Source organism: Leopardus geoffroyi, chromosome C2 (genome assembly GCF_018350155.1).
Source record: "Leopardus geoffroyi isolate Oge1 chromosome C2, O.geoffroyi_Oge1_pat1.0, whole genome shotgun sequence".
Classification (NCBI taxonomy): domain Eukaryota; kingdom Metazoa; phylum Chordata; class Mammalia; order Carnivora; family Felidae; genus Leopardus; species Leopardus geoffroyi.
Window position 1 is genome coordinate 46,245,895 of NC_059333.1, and position 22,758 is coordinate 46,268,652.

A 22,758-nucleotide genomic window follows, 5' to 3' on the forward strand; every position below is an offset into this window, starting at 1 on the left:
CACGTTTTCTCATTTTCTATTTCCAGTGAAGATTGAGAACAGTTTTCCTCCAAATGGTTTCCTTCTTACAGGGGAAAAAATTCCAGGTGACTTTTTATAGAAAATATACCTCAATTCTCATATGTATTTTTATTGTTCAAACATTATTCTCATTAGAACTGAATATTTCACAAACTCTGTCTTCCCTCAATTTTCTGTATTGTTCTCTGTCTTTGAATCACCAAGCTGGCACTTTAGGGAAATGTTTCAGGCCAGTACAGACTTGGGGAATGAAGTCTTCCGTTCTGTACAGAACTGGTGACTGGGTTATAGAAGTAAACATGGGGCGCCTGGGTGGCTCAGTCGGTTGAACGACCGACTTCGGCTCAGGTCATGATCTTGAGGTCTGTGAGCCCGAGCCCTGCGTCGGGCTCTGGGCTGATGGCTCGGAGCCTGAAGCCTGCTTCTGATTCTGTGTCTCCCTCCCTTTCTGCCCCTCTCCCACTCATGCTCTGTCTCTCTCTGTCTCAGAAATAAATAAACATAAAAAATTAAAAAAAAAAAAGAACTAAACATATGCGATAGAATGATACCCACTTGGGTGGTCTTGGTATGAAAGCCTGGGAGCTGTGAATCTAAGAACGGGAAATATTCCTTTGAATGGTTATATATTTAGATCAGCTATTTGTAAATGGGTAGATCCTGTTTTAGATACCAAGGCAGGGATCTGAATACACAAAACATATTTTATGTTCAGACTTGTGCATTATTTGTGAAATGCATTGTGATGGTGAGGACTGAGGTTTTCTTCTCCTGGGTCTCCACAAGATCTAGCCTTCTCACTTGCTTCCTTAGGCTTGTACAACTCGTGGATACGTTTTTAGTCTGGGACTCTTATCTGTCTTGACTGGATTTATGTTAGCCATTACCTATTATTGTGATTCATCTTTTCTCATTTGCTTTGCCTTTTAAACAAAATTTATAATTTCTACTATTTAAATTGAATCCACCTTTTCAAAACACTGGTTATTTTTTCTACTGTGCTGTCATTTGTAATGTTTCATTCCACCTTGACTTTGATAGTCCCGTTTGTAATCCCAAAAAGAACAGGAAAAGAAAAATCCTTCCAATCATTTTAGAATTTGTGCCTCTGAAATATTAAAACATATTCTCAGTTAATTGGATGGTAATTGTTTTATTTGGCCTATAAAATGACAGCCTTTGGATCCTTCCCAAACCTGTAAACAAGCTGGTGGTGTCTTTGTTTCTTCACTCCTCTTCAAAGGGGGGCTTTTATTTTTTTATCTTGGGTGCAACACCAGGTAGAGTTTCTACGTGTGACTGAGCTAAGAATGACAGCGTTCTAACTGAGGAGGTACTACACAGATATTTGGTGACTGAATGAATGATTATATTCACATATGAGAGTTTATTGGGGATAATTAAAAACTGTTAATTAGAAATTAAGAGTGGTTTTGAGTAATATAAAATCAAAAGACTTGATTAGGTATCTGGGGTGATTTATATGAATATATAATTAAATAACAATGATAATGGACAGTAAAAACAGTAATGCAATATTAATTTACTGTCTTCTTATTTAACCTATTAATGCCTTAAAGGAACTGAATGATGTATATCACTAATATCAAAGACAGAGTTCATTTTTCATTCAATAAAAAAGATACAAAAGATTTTCTGAAAAAGGGTAATAATAACACTTTTGAAACTGAACTGCTGCTGTTTTTAGAGACTTTCATATAAAATGTATGTTTTTATTCTCAGTTCTGAAAAACAATTCACTGTTAATATATTCAATTCTAAATATGTATATACTTAAAAGCCTTTTTAAAAAATCTTTCTCAAAATTATTTATTATATACTTAATACCCTTAAGTGTGTTTGTAAAAAAGAGAAACACTGTCCCTTCATATTTGTTGAGAAAGTGCCATCTGAAATAGGGAACAGACATTACCATTCAATACCAGTTTTCATGACCTTTGATTGTTTTTTTTCCTTTACCTATTCTCTCATGGTAGTAATCAGCCTGAGTGGATATGATGGAGACAAACAAGACACAGGTGACGCAGTTTGTTCTCACAGGACTGACAGGTCGTTCAGGAATGCAGGCCCCCCTGTTCCTGGTGTTCTTGGTCATCTACCTCACCACCATGGTGGGCAACCTCGGACTGATTTTCCTCACCTGGAAGGACCCCCATCTTCACACCCCCATGTACTTATTCCTTGCTAGTTTGGCCCTTGCAGATGCCTGTTCTTCATCCTCTGTGACTCCAAAGATGCTAATGAATTTTTTATCTAGCAATCACATGATATCCCTGGCCAAATGCATCACCCAATTTTATATTTTTGCTTCCAGTGCCACCACAGAGTGTTTCCTCTTGGTAGTGATGGCCTATGACCGCTACGCAGCCATATGCAACCCCTTGCTTTATCCACTGGTGATGTCCAACCGACTCTGTACCTGGTTGATAAGTGTGTCATATGCGATTGGTTTTCTGCATCCCGTCATTCATGTGGGATTATTGTTTAGATTAACCTTCTGCAGGTCCAATATAATACCTCATTTCTACTGTGAAATTTTGTCACTATATACAATTTCTTGCACTGACCCATCTCTTAATGCATTGGTGATTTTTATTTTTGCTGCTTGTATACAAGCTTTTACTTTTACGACCATCATGGTGTCTTATACCCGTGTCCTCTTTGCCATCCTGAAAAAGAAGTCTGAAAAGGGCAGGAGCAGAGCCTTCTCCACATGCAGCGCCCACCTGCTCTCTGTCTCTTTGTTCTATGGCACTCTATTCTTCATGTATGTGCGTCCTGGGTCTGGGCCAGATCAATATCAGGATAAAATGTATTCATTGTTCTACACGGTTATAATCCCCCTGCTAAACCCCTTTATTTATAGCCTAAGAAACAAGGAAGTTTTAGGTGCACTGAGAAAAGTGATAAAGAAATAAATATTTTTTTGGGGGAAAGCTTTCATTATTCCTTATGTTTTCCTCTGTTTAAATAAAGCATATTGTGGGGTTTGCACATAATGGGGACTTAATCTATAATCGTTAAATGAATGAATAAAAAATTTAGAGTAGATAGACTTGTCTTCATCATAAGTTGTTGTGATCATCAAAATAATTAATGAACATGGTAAAGACAGGCTCCATTTACTTTGTGTTATTGTTGTTTTTAATCCATCTTCAAAGACAAAAGTGAAACAGAAATCTCCAAATTACTGTATCTTTGTAACGTGAAGAGCTTTGTGTTTCCAGATACTCACACTTCAAAACTCCTTTGAGTTTATAGTCTTTACAGGAAGACTCATCCTGTATAAGCCCTCTTTTTAAAAAAGACTCATGCCTGTTTAAATAATTCTTGAATGGGTACTTTTTCAAAACCTTGTTTTTAGTAGTTATTTATAATTACCCAAACAATATGAAAACCAAAGTAATATTGTTAGACTGAATATGACAATATATGACCTATTGAGGCATTTAAAATGAACATCTCTACAAGGTTTAAAAGTAATTTTGCAAATTATTTTTGTATTGCAACCATTGAAAAGTTAAAAAATTTAACAATCATATATTTAAGAGAAAGCAATTTTCCTGAAATGTAATGAAAAGTTCTAAATTCTTTAAAATGTCTACCTTTTAATTTATCAAGCACTCTCAAGAAGCATCTTGCATCTGACACACATATGCCAATTGAATTTTTTTCTCCTGTAATTGACAACTATCTGGAATAGCAGATGTGCTTGATGAAGTCATAATTATGCAACTTAAGTGACTTTTTCTTTATAAAAACTATGTATGTGTTCTGTCTGACCCTGTTACCATTTTTGAGTTCCTGAGTTAATTACATATGGCTCTGTGAATATTTTAGTCAAAAATAAAGGAAAAGGTAGGTAGTTTGACCTACATTACATTATTGATAGAGCCGATTTTCATAACCCTTAGATGTCTCTTACAGGGCATACAAGGGCAAAGGAGCATATAAACCATGAAAAGTGACCCTAGTGCATGCTGGAGGGTAAAAAAAAAAAGAGTAAAGTATTGCTATATACATGGCACATTTCTCAGATCCTAGCCTATTATTTTGATTTGAGGATATAAACAATTTGTTGAGTCATCGAACAACAAAGCAGGTGGTGTAGCCAAGTGGCTCCAGCACAGTGTGTTTGGGGCTCAGTTTTCCCAGACTCTACTCCTCTCATTGCATCTGAGCTCTGCCTTCTGCTGTGTGGGCTCATTCGAAGCAGGTTGCTCCCTGTGGCTGCAGAATCTCTGTAGGAGTTCTTGCCTCCACTTCTCCACACTCAAGGCCAGCGGCAAAACTCTCTCTTTTTTTCTATGTGCCACACAGACTATTTTAAGTATTGGCTGTGTACAATTGCTATCTGGCAATATATAGATGTTCTCTGTCTCCTTTATACCTCTATAATTTCAGGCAGCGTGGCGCCTGACTCCACGCTTTTAACCACTACCCTATGCTGCTTCTATATGACTACAACATCTTACATGAGACCTAACACTGGTGGCCGAAGAGGCACACAGAAGTAGATGGTACTAGCCAAGTCACTGACTGCTTCTTCCGCTCCACAGTGTGCCCTGTGGATAAGAGAAAGGAAGTAAGCCTTCTGATGTGCTTCCTGGATTCTTCTTTTACTGTAAAGCTCAGGTCGCCATGCTAGGTTTTCCCCAGGAGATTGTGAGTTCTTTTGTAGAAACTTTTATGTTTTATGGTTTTATATTTTATGTGAAAGACGGTTTGGAATCCAACTAATACTACATAATCCATAAGAATGACCGCATCTCAGGTGCTTCATAGTTCAGCTTATAGCATATTGTAAAACTGAGTAGTTCTTTGTTACATCACACTCTGGTGATAACGACTAACAGAAGTAAAGACTTAATGTCACCAATAAAGTCTTGCCCATCTGCCTCCTCACCCAGATGGTATAGGCCAGGGGTCCTCACTTGGTTATCACCTCAAACCAAACAAACTAGAATTTTTAAGATGGGGTTCCAGGCTTCTCATAGTTTTATAAACCTGTCCAAGTGATTCTAATATGCAGTCAGTGTTGACAGTCACTAGAGATAATTATCACGTGAAACTTGGCAAGCTTCCGATGAAGATTAGATGATAATTGAGTATAGAAACTTCTCTGTATGACTATTACAATGACTGTTTGCCAAAGTGGCCACTTTATGAGAGTTTATCCAATTTTTTATCAAGTTTTTTATCTTTATTTCTCCCCATTTCTTATGGCACCAAGGGAATAATGATAGATGTCACGTATATTGCATACTATGCTTTTTTATTTAAGGGAGTGATTCTCAGTCCTTGTTGGAGTCACCTAAGGTCCTTAAAAATTAAGATTCTCTGACCCAGTCTCAAGCCAGTGAAGTCAGCTTCTCTGGAGATGTGACCCAGCTATTAGTATATCTTTATCACTCCAGGGGATGCCAATGTACAGCCCAGGTTGAAAACTACTGGTTTAAGGGAAAAGTAAAATCTTCATATGGTCTTGATTCTTTAGTTGATTTGGAAGTCTGACATAATTATCCATATTCTAGTGAATATGGACCTGCAGTTTGCTGTCTGAAAACAAGTTCATAAATAAACAAGTAGTAGATAACACTAATTTCTTTCAAATTCCTACCAGATAATGAGTTTGGAGAGACAGACTATGCATATCCAGACAGTTCACCAAAAGTTAGTTGCAATTCTTTCCGAACAAATATTTCTCTTGCATTAATAGATACCCATATTTCAGTAGATATTTTACATATGTTGTACAGTTCTCAATTCTTGTCCATATTGTAATATGGTATGATCAATCCACTGAATGTCACTAGGCTCTTACAAAGTATCTACAAGGTAAATACTTTACAGAATTGGAGTCTATAGCCTCTATATAACATCTATAACTGGTTTAGTAAAGCAGAAGAGGGGCCAATGTCATGGAGATTTTTCACTTGAGGTTTTCATTCTTAATCTTTCGTGTGCATGAACCCACAGGTATTGTATTCAGCAGATCATTGGCTGGTTTGAGGTTCTGTACTATTCACAGGTATCCCAGGCAATTCTGAGGCAGGTGGGCCTGGACTACATTCTGAAACACAAAGCTCTAACACTCATCATGATCATGTTAGATTGTGATTTTGATTTCTTCTTAATAGGAAAGTCTACCTGCTATTGTCTGAATGTTTGTGTCCTCCCAAATTCATACTTTAAAATCTCATTCCCCAAAGATGATGGTGTTAAAAGCTAAGGCCTTTAAGTTGCTTAAGTCAGGCAGTGGAGCCTTCATGAATGGGATTAGTGTCTTATAAGAAAAGGTTTCAGAGAGATCCCCAACCTTGTCCTCCATGTGAGGACGTACTGAAAGACCCTGGCTATGAATCAGGACGAGGACTTTCATCAGAATGCAACAATACTGGCACCTTGATTTTGGACTTCCAGACTCCAGAACTGTGAGAAATAAATTTCTGTGTTTATAAGCTACCCAGTCTGTGGTATGTTTTTATGGCAGCCTGAATGGACTAAGGTACTACCTCATATTTAAATATTACTTCAAGACTTTTAGAGTATATTCATCTGAATTATCCTAATTGATCCTTTCAGTCACTCTGGAAAAATAGAAGGGAGGTGGTATTTCTTCCATTTACATGTGAGTCAGCCTGGAGTAATGGAAAAGCACAGTGTGTCAAATCAGATCTGGTATTTTATTCCTGAGTCTTAGATGAAGCTAAAAGTGACCACAATAGCCTCCATGAAATCTTGTAGGTCATAGACAGAAGAAAACAATGAGTGTCTGGGGATATTTAAATGGGCAGTGCCTTAATTTCTTCATTTGTATTATAGAGATTATAATATGCATTTATGTCCTTATACAGCTGATTGGGTGAGACAATATATGTGATGGTACATTACACAGCATAAATTACTATACAAATACAGGTTTTGTTTTTATGAGGAAGTTAAGATCCAACTTTTCTAAAGTGAAATAATCAATAAAGGGCTATGCTAAGACAAGAACCACTGTCACAAACTGTCACAGGTTGCTGGTGTGGCCACTCCAGAATTCTTTTCATTATATAAGAAGGTAATGTAAGAAATGGCAGGTGCTCCAATATGGTTGAGATAGTTTATATGAATATGTCTTTGTTGAAAGTAAGATACAAAAAAATATATTCTTATGATAATGATTATTATATATTTATTAAACACGTACATCAAAAAAATTAGTCTTAGGAGACCCTAGGAGACCTACAAAGTGTGAGAAACAGGAACCATTGGACAAGCCAGAATTTGGAGTAATTTACATTTATGTTGAATCATCTTTTTCCTTTCAAGGAAAACCTCTGACCAGGGTCTACTATAACAGACACTTAAATATATTTTTGGAATAAAAAACCATGATGATTAACAACAACAACAAAGAAGCAAATAAAGGGGGAAAGAAATGATACTTTTGGATTAAAAGAGTCTTGATGAATACAACAAACGCAATGTTACAAAAATTTGGTAACAACTGGAGAAATTTGAGCATAGACTGCTTATTTGATGGTATTGGAAGTATAGTTTCATTTTATCTGATATCAAAATGGAATTGTGGTTAGGGAAAAATGTCCTTTGTTAATGATGCAGTGTGGAATGTTTAGTTATGAAATGTCATGATATCTGTAATTTTCATTAAAATAAATGTTTCCCTTTAAAATGTGTTATACCTATAGGTTTTTTCTTCTAGAAGATGTGTCTCATTTGCTCAACATAAATCACTACTTACTGGTCTCTGTGCCAAACTGCAGATGGCTTGAGCTAATTATAAAAGTATTTTATGTGCAAAGTTAAACTACCATTGTTACAAATTGGCAACATGACAACATATACCACAGTTTGCTCACCCCCAAACCATTCTCTAACAAAAGAGCTTAGCTGCTTTACTTATGCATAACTAAAATAACTAACATACACAGTTACCTACTATTTAACGAGCCCTTCCTATCTGTCAAATACAGTGCTAAGGGCTTGACATTAACTCTCTCATCTGATTCTTGCAACAACCTTGTAAATGCACATTTTGACTTCATTTCGCAAATGAGATCTCAAAGCTTAGAGAGTTTAAGTTATTGATGAAAGACATAGAGACAAAGCCAGATTTGAAACCAAAGTCTGTGCTTTCAAGCAACTTTGCTACTCTTCCTCCCCATGTCTAGAAATGGATATTTAAATTTAAGTGAATTTGTATCCATAGTGAACCGTGATGACATCAAGAATAATTTCAGTTATTACAGCTAACTTTATGATATATTGCAAACCCGGTATGGGACATCTCCCTTCTTTATCCTTTTTGAAAAAAAATTTTTACAATAATCTATTTGTTCTTCTAGATGAATTAAACATTTCTAGTTAAACTATTTCCTTATTACTTTTGTTTAATATTTCATCCAATTTATAAATTAATTTGGAAAAATTAATGCCTTTACTAGATCAAATCTTTCTGCTTAGAAAAATTATGACTTCTCACACGTTAAACAAATTTTTATGCCCTTCAGTAGTTTTGCATTTATCCCAAATACATATAGATCAGGCATATTTCTTGCCAAGTTTAATCACATATGTATGTATACACACACACACAGACACACACACACACACACACACACACATATATATATGTGCATCTGTATATCTATATATAGATACATAGATTTTTTTCAAGAAGTATATTGGGAGTTTTTTTTTAGATTTTTGACAATTTGAAAAAACTCTCAGATGAACTTCATAGTCTGGAAATATTGAAAAATTAATAAAAAGGTATGTCATGAATGCATAACATATGTGATACTAGTGTATTTTATCATACTACCATAAAACATACAAAAATCTATATAAAAAGTTAAAGTTTATCAAAACCACACACACACACACACACACACACACACACACACACACACACACAGAGTCTGCACATGGCTACACTGGCAGTTGAGAGAAATCAGCATTAAGTCACAACTACATAAAATTAACTGTGGTAATACTGTACCACTGTAATAATTTCATAGTCGCCTTCGGCTGCTATTACAATGAGCTCATGTTGAACACCTGCTTACACAACTTTTGAGGCTAATCACCTCTACGTAAGCAATTGGTTTTTCTAGCAAATTGCATATTGCAGTATAAAGTGATCCTGTAGTTCTCACATTTTTCTCATCATATTTAGTGCAATACCATAAACCTTGAATAAAACTATGGGACACATATGAAGTGCCATTAGTGGTTCTGTTAGTGTTCCCAAAAGTCAGAGAAGAATCATGACATTACAAGAAAAAGTTGAATTGTTTAATATGTGTGGTAGATTGAGGTCTGCAGCTGTGGTTGCCTGCCATGTAAAGATAAATGGATCCAGTATAAAGGACCACTATGAAAAAAAAAAAAAAAAGAAAGGAAATTCTTGAAGCAATCACTGCAACTACGCTAGCAGACTCATAGGTACAAAAACCTTGCATTTTTTGTAAAATACCTTTTAATCTCATATTAAAAATGTAGGTTTTATGTGGGTGCAGAATTGCTATAAGAAAGGCATAGCTATAGGCTCTAACATGATTCGAGAGAAAGTGAAGTCATATGATAACTTAAAGAAAAAGGAAGGTGAAAGATCTAAAGTTGGAGAATTTAATGCCAGCAAAAGATGGTTTGATTATTTTAGAAGGACGTTTGGCTTAAAAAAACATCAGGATAACAGGAGAAGCAGCTCTGTCAACTAAAAGGCAGCAGATGAGTTCCCCGATGCCATTCAAAAAATCATTGAGGAGAAAAGATGACTACCTGAATAGGTTTTGAATGCAGATGAAAGGGTCCTATTCTGGAAAAAAAATGCTATAAAGGACACTTATTAGTAAGGAAGAAAAGCGAGCACCAGGATTTAAGGCAGGGAGAGATGGGCCAAATCTACTGCTTTGTGCAAATGCCATTGGGTTTATGATCAGGACAGTCCTTATCTATGAAGCTGATGACCCCTAAGCCTTGAAGCGAAAAGAGCAATGCCAGCTTCCAGCCTTTTGGTTGTACGAGAAAGCCCAGACAATAAGAACAGTTTTTCTGAATTGGTTCCATCCTCGCTTTGTTCCTGAATGCAGGAAGTACCTTGCCAGTAAGGGATTGCCTTTTGAAGTTCTTTTGATGTTGGACATTGCCCCCGGCCAACCAGAACCCCGAGTTCAACACCAAAGACATTATACTGGCCTACTTGTCCCCAAACACAATGTTTCTAGTTTATCCTCTAGATCAGGGGTTCATAAGAACCTTTAATGCTCATTATACACAGTAATATATGGAAGGGACTGTCAATAGTTTGGAAGAGAACCGCAATAGAGAGAATATCATAAAAGTGTGGAAGGATTATACCACTGAAGCCATCATTGTTACAGAAAAATCATGAAAGCCACCAAGCCCCCAAAAATAAATTCTTGCTGGGAAAACTGTGTTCAGATGTTGTACACAATACGATTTATGACAGAGTCAATCAAGCAAATCATTAAAGAGGTTGCAGATGTGGCAAAAAAAGGTGGGGCATGAAGGTTCTCAAGATATGGATCTTGAGGAAATTCATGAACTAATACACACCACACCAGAAGAATTAACAGAGGATGACATGATGGAAATGAATGCTTCTGAGCCAGTGCTAGACGATAAGGAAGAAGACAGCAGAAGCAATGCCAGAAACAAATCAACACTAGACAATCTGGCAGAAAGTTCTGATTGATTATTCAAGACTGTTTTTGAGTTTGATGACATGGACCCTTCTATGATATGAGAACTGAAAATAAAGCAAATGGAGGAAGAAGGATTGGTACTGGGTTAGAAACATTTTGAGAGGAATGAAAAAGCAAAAAAGTCAGAGAGAAATCACAATGTATTTTGGTAAAGTTACACTGAGTGGGCCTGCTTCTCCCACAACCTTTCCCACCTCCTTCACCTCCTGCCTCTGCTACCTTTGGGACAAGACCAACTCCTCCTTTTCTTTCTCCTCCTGAGTCTCCTCAGTGTGAAGACAAGGATGAATACCTACATGATGATTTATGTCTACTTCATGAAGCAAATAATCATCATGCCATACAGTTAAAACAAAAACTATTTTATGTGTGTGTCTTCATGTGAGAAATTTAGTAACCACACAACACGAACTGTATGAGATATTTTTGTATCAACTTCATCATCAGCAACATCGCCTATGTATTCATCCTGTAGATGAATACAAGTGCCAGTCTTGTATGGGAGCAAATAGCCTAACCTTACACAGGAGTGATATGTAATACAAAATTAATAAGGTTTTAGTTGTATAACTTTGCTTTCAAAGAATTACATTATCATACAGTATGCCTCTCTCTCTTTCATTATTGGTAAAAACTGTTGATAAGCAGTTCCTATTATCACAGGTGTTTTTTTTAATGTAACAATGTTTCCAATACTGTATTATGAATATAGCTGTAATACAGTATGCCATAAAAAACTTATAACAATTAATTCATTTAATGTATGGTCTGGGCCACCATAAGGCAGTCATATTAATTATAGTAGACTATCATAAAGCAATCATATTGCTGCTTCTTTGTATCAATGCATGAACTGTATTCCTGTAAATAAATATGAATTTCTTTTTCACAGCTTTTCATTTTTGATATCTAGTGTTAGTAACACATATAACGTCTACAGTGTTTTGTATCCTAAGACAATATTGATGTAGGTACTGACAATTCATCTTTCAGAGGATGTAAACTTATGCTACTGATACAGTACAGTACTGTAAATGTATTTTCTCTTATAATTTTATCAATAATATTTTCTTTTCTCCAGCTTACTTTGTTGTAAGAATATAGTACATAATACATTTAATATACAAAATATGTGTTGATTAAGAATTTATTTTATTGGTAAGGCTTATCGTCCACAGCAGGCTATTACAGTAGTTACATTTTTGAGGAGTCAAGTTATACACAGATTTTCACCCACACAGCTGATTGGTGCCCCTAACTCTCATGTTGTTCAAGAGTCAACTGTAATGATATAGAAGACTATATATGGTATACATTAAGTTAAAAATAGCTTATGAAAACTTATGTGTAGCAGAGCCATTATTTTGTTTTAAAATGTTCATAAAAATTATGCATCTATAAATTATGTATTTATAAGTATACATAAACATTAACTACATGCATGGGTAAATGATAGGAGAAATATACACCAAAAAGTTAACTGTATTTATCAGTTGTTACTGAGATTACAACAATTTTGTTTCTTTGTGCTTTTCTACGTTTTCAATTTTTTTCTGCAATTAACCTGCTTTCATTTTCAGAAGAAACAAGCTATAAAAATAATACAAATAAGCATGTTAAAAGTGATTTGTTGATTAGTCTATAATTCCCAATAGATTGAGTCCATTCCACAGGGAATCTTTTGGTGGCATTGAGGGAGTTTCCACATTCTCTTCACAAACAGGTTTGAAGATGGGAAGAAATAAATATCTTTCCTTCCAAACTGCATTGTTCACAGAAAAATAACATGAGACAAACAGTTGTGTTTGACATTTTTGTTCTTGTATCTTAAGAGTTCTTCATGAAAATTTATATCTTATGACATCTCTGCATCTTCTTATAAGAAGTGGGTGAGAATACAGTGCTTTATTTTATTATTATTCTTTCCATGAAAAGTGATAGAACATATCATTTTAGTAACAAGCGTTTCTCATGAGCTGTCAAAATATCTTCAAATTTTTTTGAGATGATTTATCTATCAAATGGAACAGAAAAGAATCCTAACTGAATAGCTAAATAAAAATGTTGTTCAACTCCTTTAACCCCTTGTGGATACAAGGCTATATATCTATAGAATGAAGATTTGAACCCATGCTATAATATAGTCTGTGTGCTTCACCACTATGCTATGCCACCTACTAAGTAGCTAAGATGAATTATAGTCTCATAGGCTGTGGGCAGAAATGCACCTCAGAAATTCCAATGCTGTACAAAAGAGAATCTTAAAATGAAGGTCATACAGTGGCTTAGGCTTATCACTTAGTAATTTAGAAGTAGAATTCAGACTCAAGCTTTTAAAATTTTGTTACATTTCTGTGAACATTTATTTTGCCAGGATAATGAATTATAGAATCAATCTGTTTAATAATTTGTGTCTTTGAAAGTAAAATTCATTCTGACCTTTATTTTATTATGGGAACTTCACAGAATCAGTTAAAAGTTAGAAATTATAGTTAAGGGGCTTTTCAAGTCTTTTAAAGACCTTTAAAGGGAGGTTATGCTTTCCCCTTCAGTGTGGTTCTTGTTGAGATATTAGTTTTCTAGAAATATGCAGAAAAGAGTTCACCACATCTGCTGAGAACCACACCTCACTGTTGTGTTCTTGGAGGAGTATAAAATAAGGATAATCTTGTACTTGCAGTGGTTTGACAGCAGTGTGCTTGCTCGACGATTACTGTCAATGTGACCAGCCTCTCTGTTGGTGTTTCTCCATGTCTAAAATAAATCCCAAATTTTCTCTTTTCCTATTTCCAGTGAAAATGAAGAACTGCTTTCCTCAAAACAGCCTCTCTTTTAAAGTGGAAAAACTCCAGGTGTCTTTTTATAGAAAACACCCCAATTCTTCTATATATTTTTACGGTTCAAAGATTATTTTCATTAGAGCTGAATTTTTCGCAAATATTGTTATTCTTCCTTTTGAATTACAGAGTGAAGGCTTTGAGATGTTTCAGCCTAGCACACACTTAGGGAGGGAATCTTCAGCTACGTCTATACAGAATTGATGTCTACGTTACAGAAGTATACATATGTGTTGGAATGACAACCACTTGGGTGGTCTTGTCATAAAACCCTGGGGGCTGCAAATCCAAGATTGGTAAATATTGTCTTGAATGGTTGTATACTTCATTAGCTGTTTATTAAAGGGTCGACCTTTTAGATGCTAAGAGGGGGTGTTGAATACATAAAACATATTTTATGTTCAGACTTGTGCACAATTTATCATTCATGAAATGCACTGTGATGGTGAGGACTGAAGCTTTTTCTTTGGGGTCTCCACAGAATCCAGCCTTCTCACTTTCTTTCCAGGCTTATGGAACTCGTGGATACATTTTATTTTGGGGCTCTTATCTGCCTTGACTGCTGTCTTTATGTTAGTCATTACCTATTACTGTGGTTCATCTTTTCTCATTTGATTTGCCTTTTAAACAAAATTTATATTTTTTACTATTTAAATTGAATCCACCTTTTCAAAAACACTGGTTATTTTTCCTACTTTGGGGCCATTTGTAATGTTTCATTCCACCCTGACTTTGATAGTCCCGTTTGTAATCCCCAAAAGTACAGGAAAAGAAAAATCCTTCCAATCATTTTATAATTATGAGCCTCTGAAATATTAAAAACATTCTTGGTTAACCACATAATTGTCTACATTGGCATGTTGAATGGGAGCTCTTGGATCTATTCCAAATGTGCAAATAAGCTGGCTAGTGTTTTTGTTTCTTCTCTAGTCTTGAAAGAGTGATTATTTTAGCATCTTGAGTGCAGCACCAGAATTAGAAGATCTATGTGTGACTGAGCTAAGAATGATAGTGCTGTAATGTAGAAGGCACTAAATACATATTTATTGACGGAACGCATATGTTCACATTGGACAATTTATTGGGAAAATTAAAGATTCCATTAGAAATTTGGAGTGGCTTGGAAGAATGTATAATCAAAAGGATCTGTTAGGAATTTGAGGAGATTTTGATGAATATACAATCAAATAACATAATAGTAATGGACATAGAACAGCTAAAATGGGATTGTAACTTACTGTCTTATTAGTCTATACAGTAATATCTTGGAAAGAATGATATATATCACCAATACCAAAGAGAGTTCAGTTTTCATTCAATAAAAAAGACATGAAGGAGTTCCTGAGAAAAGGTGAAACTACATCTGAACCTGAACGAGTGTCTCTATCATCCTTCAAATAATACTATATATATTTTACAAGCCTTTTTATCAAGTCTTTACTTCTCGAAATTATCTATATTTATTATCATTAGTGTGTTTTAAACAAGAGAAACTCTAAGCTTTACTATTTGTTGAGTAAGGGCCATCTGAAATAGAGGAATATGACTTTGTCATATAATACCAGTTTTCACGATCTTTGTTCTTTTTTTCCTTTATCTATTCTGTTATTGCAGGAAACAGCCTGAGTGGATATGATGGAGGCAAACAAGACGCAGATGATGGAGTTTGTTCTCACAGGACTGACAGATCGTCCAGGGATGCAGTTTCCCCTGTTCCTGGCGTTCTTGGTCATCTATCTCACCACCATGGTGGGCAACCTCGGACTGATTTTCCTCATCTGGAAGGACCCTCATCTTCACACTCCCATGTACTTATTCCTTGGCAGTTTGGCCTTTGCAGATGCTTGTTCCTCATCCTCTGTGACTCCCAGGATGTTTGTCAGCATCTTAGACAAAAGTCAAGTGATATCCCTCTTTGAGTGCATGGCCCAGTATTATTTTTTTGGTTCCAGTGCCACCACAGAGTGTTTCCTCTTGGTAGTGATGGCCTATGACCGTTATGCAGCCATATGCAACCCCTTGCTTTATCCAGTGGTGATGTCCAACCGACTCTGTACCTGGTTGATAAGTGTGTCATATGCGATTGGTTTTCTGCATCCCGTCATTCATGTGGGATTATTGTTTAGATTAACCTTCTGCAGGTCCAATATAATACCTCATTTCTACTGTGAAATTTTGTCACTGTATACAATTTCTTGCACTGACCCATCTCTTAATGCATTGGTGATTTTTATTTTTGCTGCTTGTATACAAGCTTTTACTTTTACGACCATCATGGTGTCTTATACCCGTGTCCTCTTTGCCATCCTGAAAAAGAAGTCTGAAAAGGGCAGGAGCAGAGCCTTCTCCACGTGCAGCGCCCACCTGCTCTCTGTCTCTTTGTTCTATGGCACTCTCTTCTTCATGTATGTGCGTCCTGGGTCTGGGCCAGATCAATATCAGGATAAAATGTATTCATTGTTCTACACGGTTATAATCCCCCTGCTAAACCCCTTTATTTATAGCCTAAGAAACAAGGAAGTTTTAGGTGCATCGAGAAAAGTGATAAAGAAATATTTGGGGAAAGCTTTCATTACTCCTTAAATCTCATTCTGTTTAAATAAAGCATAATGTGTCCCTGGGTTTTGCATGTAGTGGGGACTTAATCTATAATTGTTAAATGAATGAATAAAAAATTTAGAGTAGACTTTTCTTCATCATAAGTTGTGATCATCAAAATAATTAATAAGCATGGTAAAGACAGGCTCCATTTACTTTGTGGTGTTGTTTTTAATCCATCCTCAAAGATAAAAATAAAACAGAAATCTCCAAATTACTATGTCTTTGTAATTTGAATGAGCTTTTGTGCTTCCAGATACACACATTTTAAAACTTTTTGAACTTATATTCTTTTACAGGAAGAATTAGCATATGTAAATGGTCTTTAAACACTGCTCAAGCCCTCCTAGATAATTCTTGACTAAGTAATTTTCAAGATTTTATAGACATAAATATCTTTGATAGATGTTTATAACTATGCAAACGCTATGTGCACCAACGTACACATACTGTACAACGTACTGTTAGACTAAATATGACACTAATTCTTCTTGAGGCATTTAATGTAATATATTTGGGACGTTTACAATGTTGAATATTATCTTGCATTTGCATGGAATTCAATGAAAGATATGAAAATCAAGCAATTAATTACTTAAAATAATCTCTTTTCCTGCAATATAGTGAATAGCTCCGAGTTCTTTAAAAATTTCTTTTTAATTTATTGAGTAATCTCACTGAGAACCTTGTTTCCAGAACAGATATACCAGTTGAAAACTTGTTTCCCCTGTAATTGACAACTACCTGAAGTAGCAAGTGTGCTTGATCTTTTCCTTACAAATGTTACCTGCGTTTTCCATCTGGCCCTGCGGCCTCTTTGGTCTCCTGACTTTATTACGTATGGCCTTGCGAATACCCTAGTGAAAAACAAGAAAAGATATCCCCATATACATGACACATCCCTCTAACACCTGGTCTATTATTTCGATTTGAGGATAGAAACAATTTGTTGAGTCATTGAACAACAAAATCCGAGGTGGGGCCCACTGGCTTCACTACCTTGTGTTTGGGGTTTGGGGCTCCATTTCCTCAGACCTGCTCCTCTCACTGCACCTAAGCTCTGTCTTCTGCTCTATGGGCTCATTGGAACCACACTTCTCTCTATGGGTGCCAAGCATCTGTTAAGTTTCTGTCTCCACCTCTCCACAGTCAAGGCCAGTGGCGAAACTTTTTTTAAGTATTGGCTGGGTATCATGGTTATCTGTCAATGTATAGATGTTCTCTGTCATCTTTATTTTTTCTAACAGAGCTGTCACTAAGGTGGGGTGTAACCCAGCAGCAGATTGCTACATTCTTCTGTGGTTTTGTCAGCACGGGTTGATACATAGCAGGACTGCCATCTTCACAGGCCCCCTGGAGAAACAGCCATAGCGAGTTTCATGGTCCATGGGGATAATCTTTTTTGCAAATGTTAAGCGATGCAATTTAAATATCCCATTTTATTGTGTTTGTTTTCATGGTGTTTAAAGTTGGAAAAAGCTAGTACTTGACTTTTTAGAGATTCTTTAAGAGGAGACTTTCTAAATTTATTTACTTCCTTTTCACCAGAGATATTCCAGGTTTGGTGAACTCACCTCTTCTTGTTTTTCTTATTTTTTTTTTCTACGACTAGAGGGTCTTAAACTTGCTACTTTGTTACAAAGAAGACATGTCATTAAAGGGGACAAGCTCACCTCTTGTGGACCTGGGAGGTTAGGGGAAAGACAGAAGATGGCAATAGTGAAAGAAGAATCAGTCTTGCAGGTTTTAATGTCTCCCTCTGGAGAGGACTGGGATTTGGAAGGCAGGGGGCAAATCGATAGTATGAAGTAGTGTGTTTTCTATTGCTATTTTAACAAATAACCATGAACAGTGGCTTAAAACAATACAGATTTATTACATTAGCTCTGTAACGCAGAAGTCTCACATGAATCTCATTGAACGAAAATCAAGGTGTTGGCAGGGTGAATTCCTTTTTGGAAGCTTTGGGTGAGACTTTACTTCCTCCCCTTTTCCAGCTTCTAGAAGCTGCCTACATCCTTTAACTCATGGGCCCCTTCCTGCACCTTCAAAGCCAGCAGTGTTGCATCTCTCGGTGCCTGTCTTCTGTAGTCACAGTTTAGTCTTTAGACTCTGGCACTTCTGCCTCCTTCTTCAACTTTAATGACCTTTGTGATTGCATTGGACCTCTCCAGATAATGCAGAATAATCTCCCTATTTTAAGGTCAGCTTATGGGCAAATGTAACTCTACCTGCAAGATTAATAACCCCTTTCCATGCAACCTAACATATTTACAGGTTCACATCTTTGATGGCCATTATTTTTCCTACCACACAGACAGCCTTAGAAGAGAGGAACTTCTTCCTAGATTGCCAGTTAGGGCACTGGAAAAAAAATTTCTTGCTCTTCTCCTTCCTTATTTGGTTACATCAAAATGAACTTCATCCTGAAGTGTGTGAAGGCAGGAGAGCCTTGATGTTTAGCTTAGAGGCTGCTTCCCCTCACTGCATTGCATGGCCAGCACCTGGAAATTCCTGCGTATCTGAAACTGGCTGGGAGACGCACTCCTGAAAAGTAATGTTAAAGGATGGACTAGGGCATGTAGATAGAGGGTATAATAGACACCCTAAGAGAGTTAGGAGAGGCAGAAAGCCTTTCAGGATAGTCAAGCCCTGTTCCATTCAAGAGAGACCAGATCACAAGTTCCAACAGGCGTTGACTTCGGCTGCAAAAGCTGAACAAATGAACAGTCTATAAGAGTGTGAGGATATTAGTAGGACCAAAGGTCCTAGGGACTTTCCTTCCACTCCCAACATGTCACATGTCACATGCTACCTCCCCCCCCCCCCATATTTTTATATGCCATCTCAGAGACAAAGATGAAAAAGATGTAAATTAATTTCTTCCATGTAGTAGTGGATATTCTATAACTGTTCCATGGATTGTTCAACAAATCATTGACTAGAATTACAGACCTTGATCATCTCCAGGCTGAGGACATGACCTCATGATAGAAAGAATGGGAGATAGCAAGTTAACAGCCAAACAATTAAGTCCCCTTCTTGGACTCTGAATGTTTGAGTGTCACTTTTTCATGAGAACAGCCCAATTCCAACAGTAATAACTCAGTTCACAGAGGTAGCCTGGGACATATTTGTGAAGACCAGATGTGGGAGGACATGACCAGAGTCTCTAGCCAAGTCTAAAAGAGAGCCTGAAGCTTGTCAGGCAGAAGCCAAGGCCAATGTGAGAAATCTGACGAAATTAGCAAGTGAAGGCATACTAATCGTCCAACAATCAGCTCATCCAGCAACTGTTTCCACTCAAGCCAGACAGGTGAGGCATAGATGGGGCTACAACTTGGGAGTGGGAGTGAACATGTGGGAGAGAAGAACACTCAAGAGAAATAGGGGTTGGGGTGAAATTCTACACTTTCTGACACCTCATCAGAGACAACTGCTTAATCTCCAGATATTTCTGATCCACCCTATATTTAGACGTACACAAGGGTAGCCTTGCTGACCATGTAGCTGAGATCCCTGGAATAGAGACAGGTTAAATACAGGGGCGGGGACAGCTTCCTAACAGGAGGAAAGACTTTCATCCAATATCTAGGTTTACTTAGCCAAACTTTGACAGTCTGTAACACAGTCTGTAACACAGAAAATCAGATTAAGGACAGAAGTCTTCTTGCAAGTGGGTAGATCCCTCAAAAAGAGTCTTTTGAGTGGAGTATAGTTTACTAAGAAGAGAATGTAATGGGTTGGGAAGACAGAAGGAAAATTTATTTGGGGGACATTTTGTAGAACAGCAAGCTGGTTCATTTATATTGACACTATCATGTTGATAAATACTCTGGATACATTTCCAAAGTTCATGTACTCCATAAAATGGCAGATAAATCCTACAAAAATTGTATATTGGCAGTGTATAATTATAACACGTGGCAAAATAATATATTTTAAAAATTCTTGGTTCCTAGACAAAGATCAGCTATAGCTAGATTTGATAGAGAGACCAGATTATCAACTGGAGATCCTAGCTTTTTTCTTAGAATATAGGTTATATGGGAATTGGGTTTGACTCCCTTGGGAAAATGCTGAAAGTATTGTCTATGTGGGAAGAAGGGTAAAACAGGTAAATGATAATCAGAAACTGTAGTAGAATCAGTGGAAGAAACTGTAGTAGAATCAGTGGAAGAAACTGTTAGCTGATCACCAAATCCGTTTTCTTTTCATCCTAGACACACAGCCTCTGTCTTCAGTTGACTGTAGTAATGTGATTGAGTTTAGGTTTGCAAGTGATGTGTATCACTTACGTTTCTGGCTCATAAGCACCTCACATTTGGAATCTCCTGTGCTTTCCCCTTCTAGCTTTATCCAAATGAAAACACAAACCCTGAAAGAAGTCATGTGTGGAAGACGCTTGAGTGACAAGTTGGAAAGAGTATGGGACTCTGAATCATCAAATGGAATAGAATAGTTATTCAATTAAGATCATGTGCTTCATACTTATCATAAAGGAGAACTAAACTTCTATTATGTTGATCCACTAAAATATTGGCTATTATTTGTAAGTGTAATTAGTGTTACTATAAATTATATATATATATATATATATATATATATATATATATATAATGCAAAAAAACAAACAAACACCTCTTCAATTGTATACAGTTAGTTATTGGGTCTACTCCCTCAGTGTAGGGACATGGATATTTAGGGTTAACAATTTTAGTTGTTAGTCAATGTAGAACGAGTTATTTATACATGTCAAGTGGGGAGAGTGTGTGTGTAATGGATGATAGTGAAATGGTGCACATATTATAAAAATCAGTCTGGTGTCAGTGTGGAAAATGGACTGGAAGCCAGTGTTAGCAGATGCAGATAGTGTAGTTATGAGGTCACTTAATAAGCCCAGGCAAGAGATGAATGCATCATGGATTTTAGGATTAACTGTACAAATAGAAATTGTTGGTTTTAAGACATCTCTAGTACATAAAATCTAGAGGCCATCATCAAAAACATGGAATTGAGGGAGAGGCTAGTTTCACGAATATGTTTACGGTGTGCACAAATACTTATTTGGTGACCCTATTCCCTGAGACAGGGAACATTGGAAGAATACCAGGTTTGGGAGTGGAATAGAGAAAGATCTTAATTTTAGATATGGACATGTTAATTCTAATATACCTTTGGGATTTCCAAGTGGACAAGTAGGGAGTTGGATAGCAGGATCATTAAAAGACATAAGAGGAAGGAAAACAAGCTTATTCAAACTCCATTCAGTGACATTTTATAAATATACCTCTACAGTGAACCCTTAAGACACAATGTGTGCTTTAATGGTTGTAACTAGTTGTGTATAGATGATTTGATGATTAGCTCACAAGGCCCACTAGAACAACTTTGACTTCATTCTACTGGGAATCCTTTGGAAGCATTAAGGGAATTTCAGACTTTTTTAAAGAACAGATTTGCAGATAGAAGGAAGAAATGCTATCTCTCTCCAGTTTGGAGTTTCCAAGGAAAATCAATGCATAAATAATACTGCTTCATTTCTGTACCTTTTGTGTTACTTCAAGAAAACCAGGACATTTCCAATTTCCCATGATTTACAGGAAATAGGTGAGAGTGCAGAGATTTTCATAAACTTCCTTAATATAATGTTGTAATATGTCTGTATAATAACAAACATCTAAGTAAGAAATAAAAATCCTAGACAGGCTTTTTGCCTTTTTAAATCAGCAATGAAAATCTAGACAGAAGCAAATGTCTGTCTGAACATGTATTTTCAGTTAGAATTTTTACTCTGTAGATAACACATTTGGGGAGTTTTTAAATAATAAACTTTGATGAATAGAAAAATAAAAAATAGAGAAACTCAATAATAGTGATAAAAATTCAGGGTTCATTTCATCTTGTGAAGTTTTCTTAATTGAGACATAAGCTATAAGCTCAAATCTAACTTATTTGTAATTTTTTCAGAATGAGAAATTCTGGCTTAAGTTTTGTGTCTGAGTATAATAAAAATTTTTTAATTTCATGAAATCATGAGTAGTAACCTCAAAAGTCTCATGAAATCACTGGTAACCTCAAAAGTCTCCTTGTATTACTTATCACATACCTCTTGAGACAAAATTCACAGAGATTACTAATTCTTGGCCAAATTACACACTGTAGGAACTAAAACTAGGAATAACAAACATTTGGTTATTTGAGGTTATAAAGCAAGTTGGGCCAGGTTATGAAGGGCAAAAATCTCTTAAGTTCTTAATTTTCAATTAATATTTTTGCCTGTGTTGTACATATTAGGGTTCCTTGTGAGTATATATTCAAAGGTAAAAATTCTTAAACTCATGTTTTTAGTGAAGATAGAATAATATCTCAAAATCTAAAGGCTCTTTAGTCCTAGTTCTACATTAGACAAACTCAGTTTTTCTAATATGTTCTCATGGTAAAAAAATTTTATGTTCCATCAGTATTGAGAAATATGACTATAAAATTATTAAAATGTTTTTTTCATACAGGAAAATAATATAATCTGTATACCTGAATGT

At 36.1% G+C, this 22,758-nt stretch overlaps 2 protein-coding genes across 2 annotated transcripts; both read left to right on the forward strand.

Moving 5' to 3' along the window:
- Positions 1 to 2,036: 2,036 nt before the first annotated feature.
- On the forward strand, positions 2,037 to 2,960 carry LOC123576085 (olfactory receptor 5AC1-like). The gene has a single exon (XM_045437088.1). It carries the CDS (start codon positions 2,037 to 2,039, stop codon positions 2,958 to 2,960), a length of 924 nt encoding a protein of 307 aa, XP_045293044.1.
- A 12,290-nt stretch (positions 2,961 to 15,250) lies between these two features.
- On the forward strand, positions 15,251 to 16,201 carry LOC123610315 (olfactory receptor 5AC1-like). The gene has a single exon (XM_045500968.1). The coding sequence runs from the start codon at positions 15,251 to 15,253 to the stop codon at positions 16,199 to 16,201; it is 951 nt and encodes a 316-aa protein (XP_045356924.1).
- The last annotated feature ends 6,557 nt before the right edge of the window (positions 16,202 to 22,758 follow it).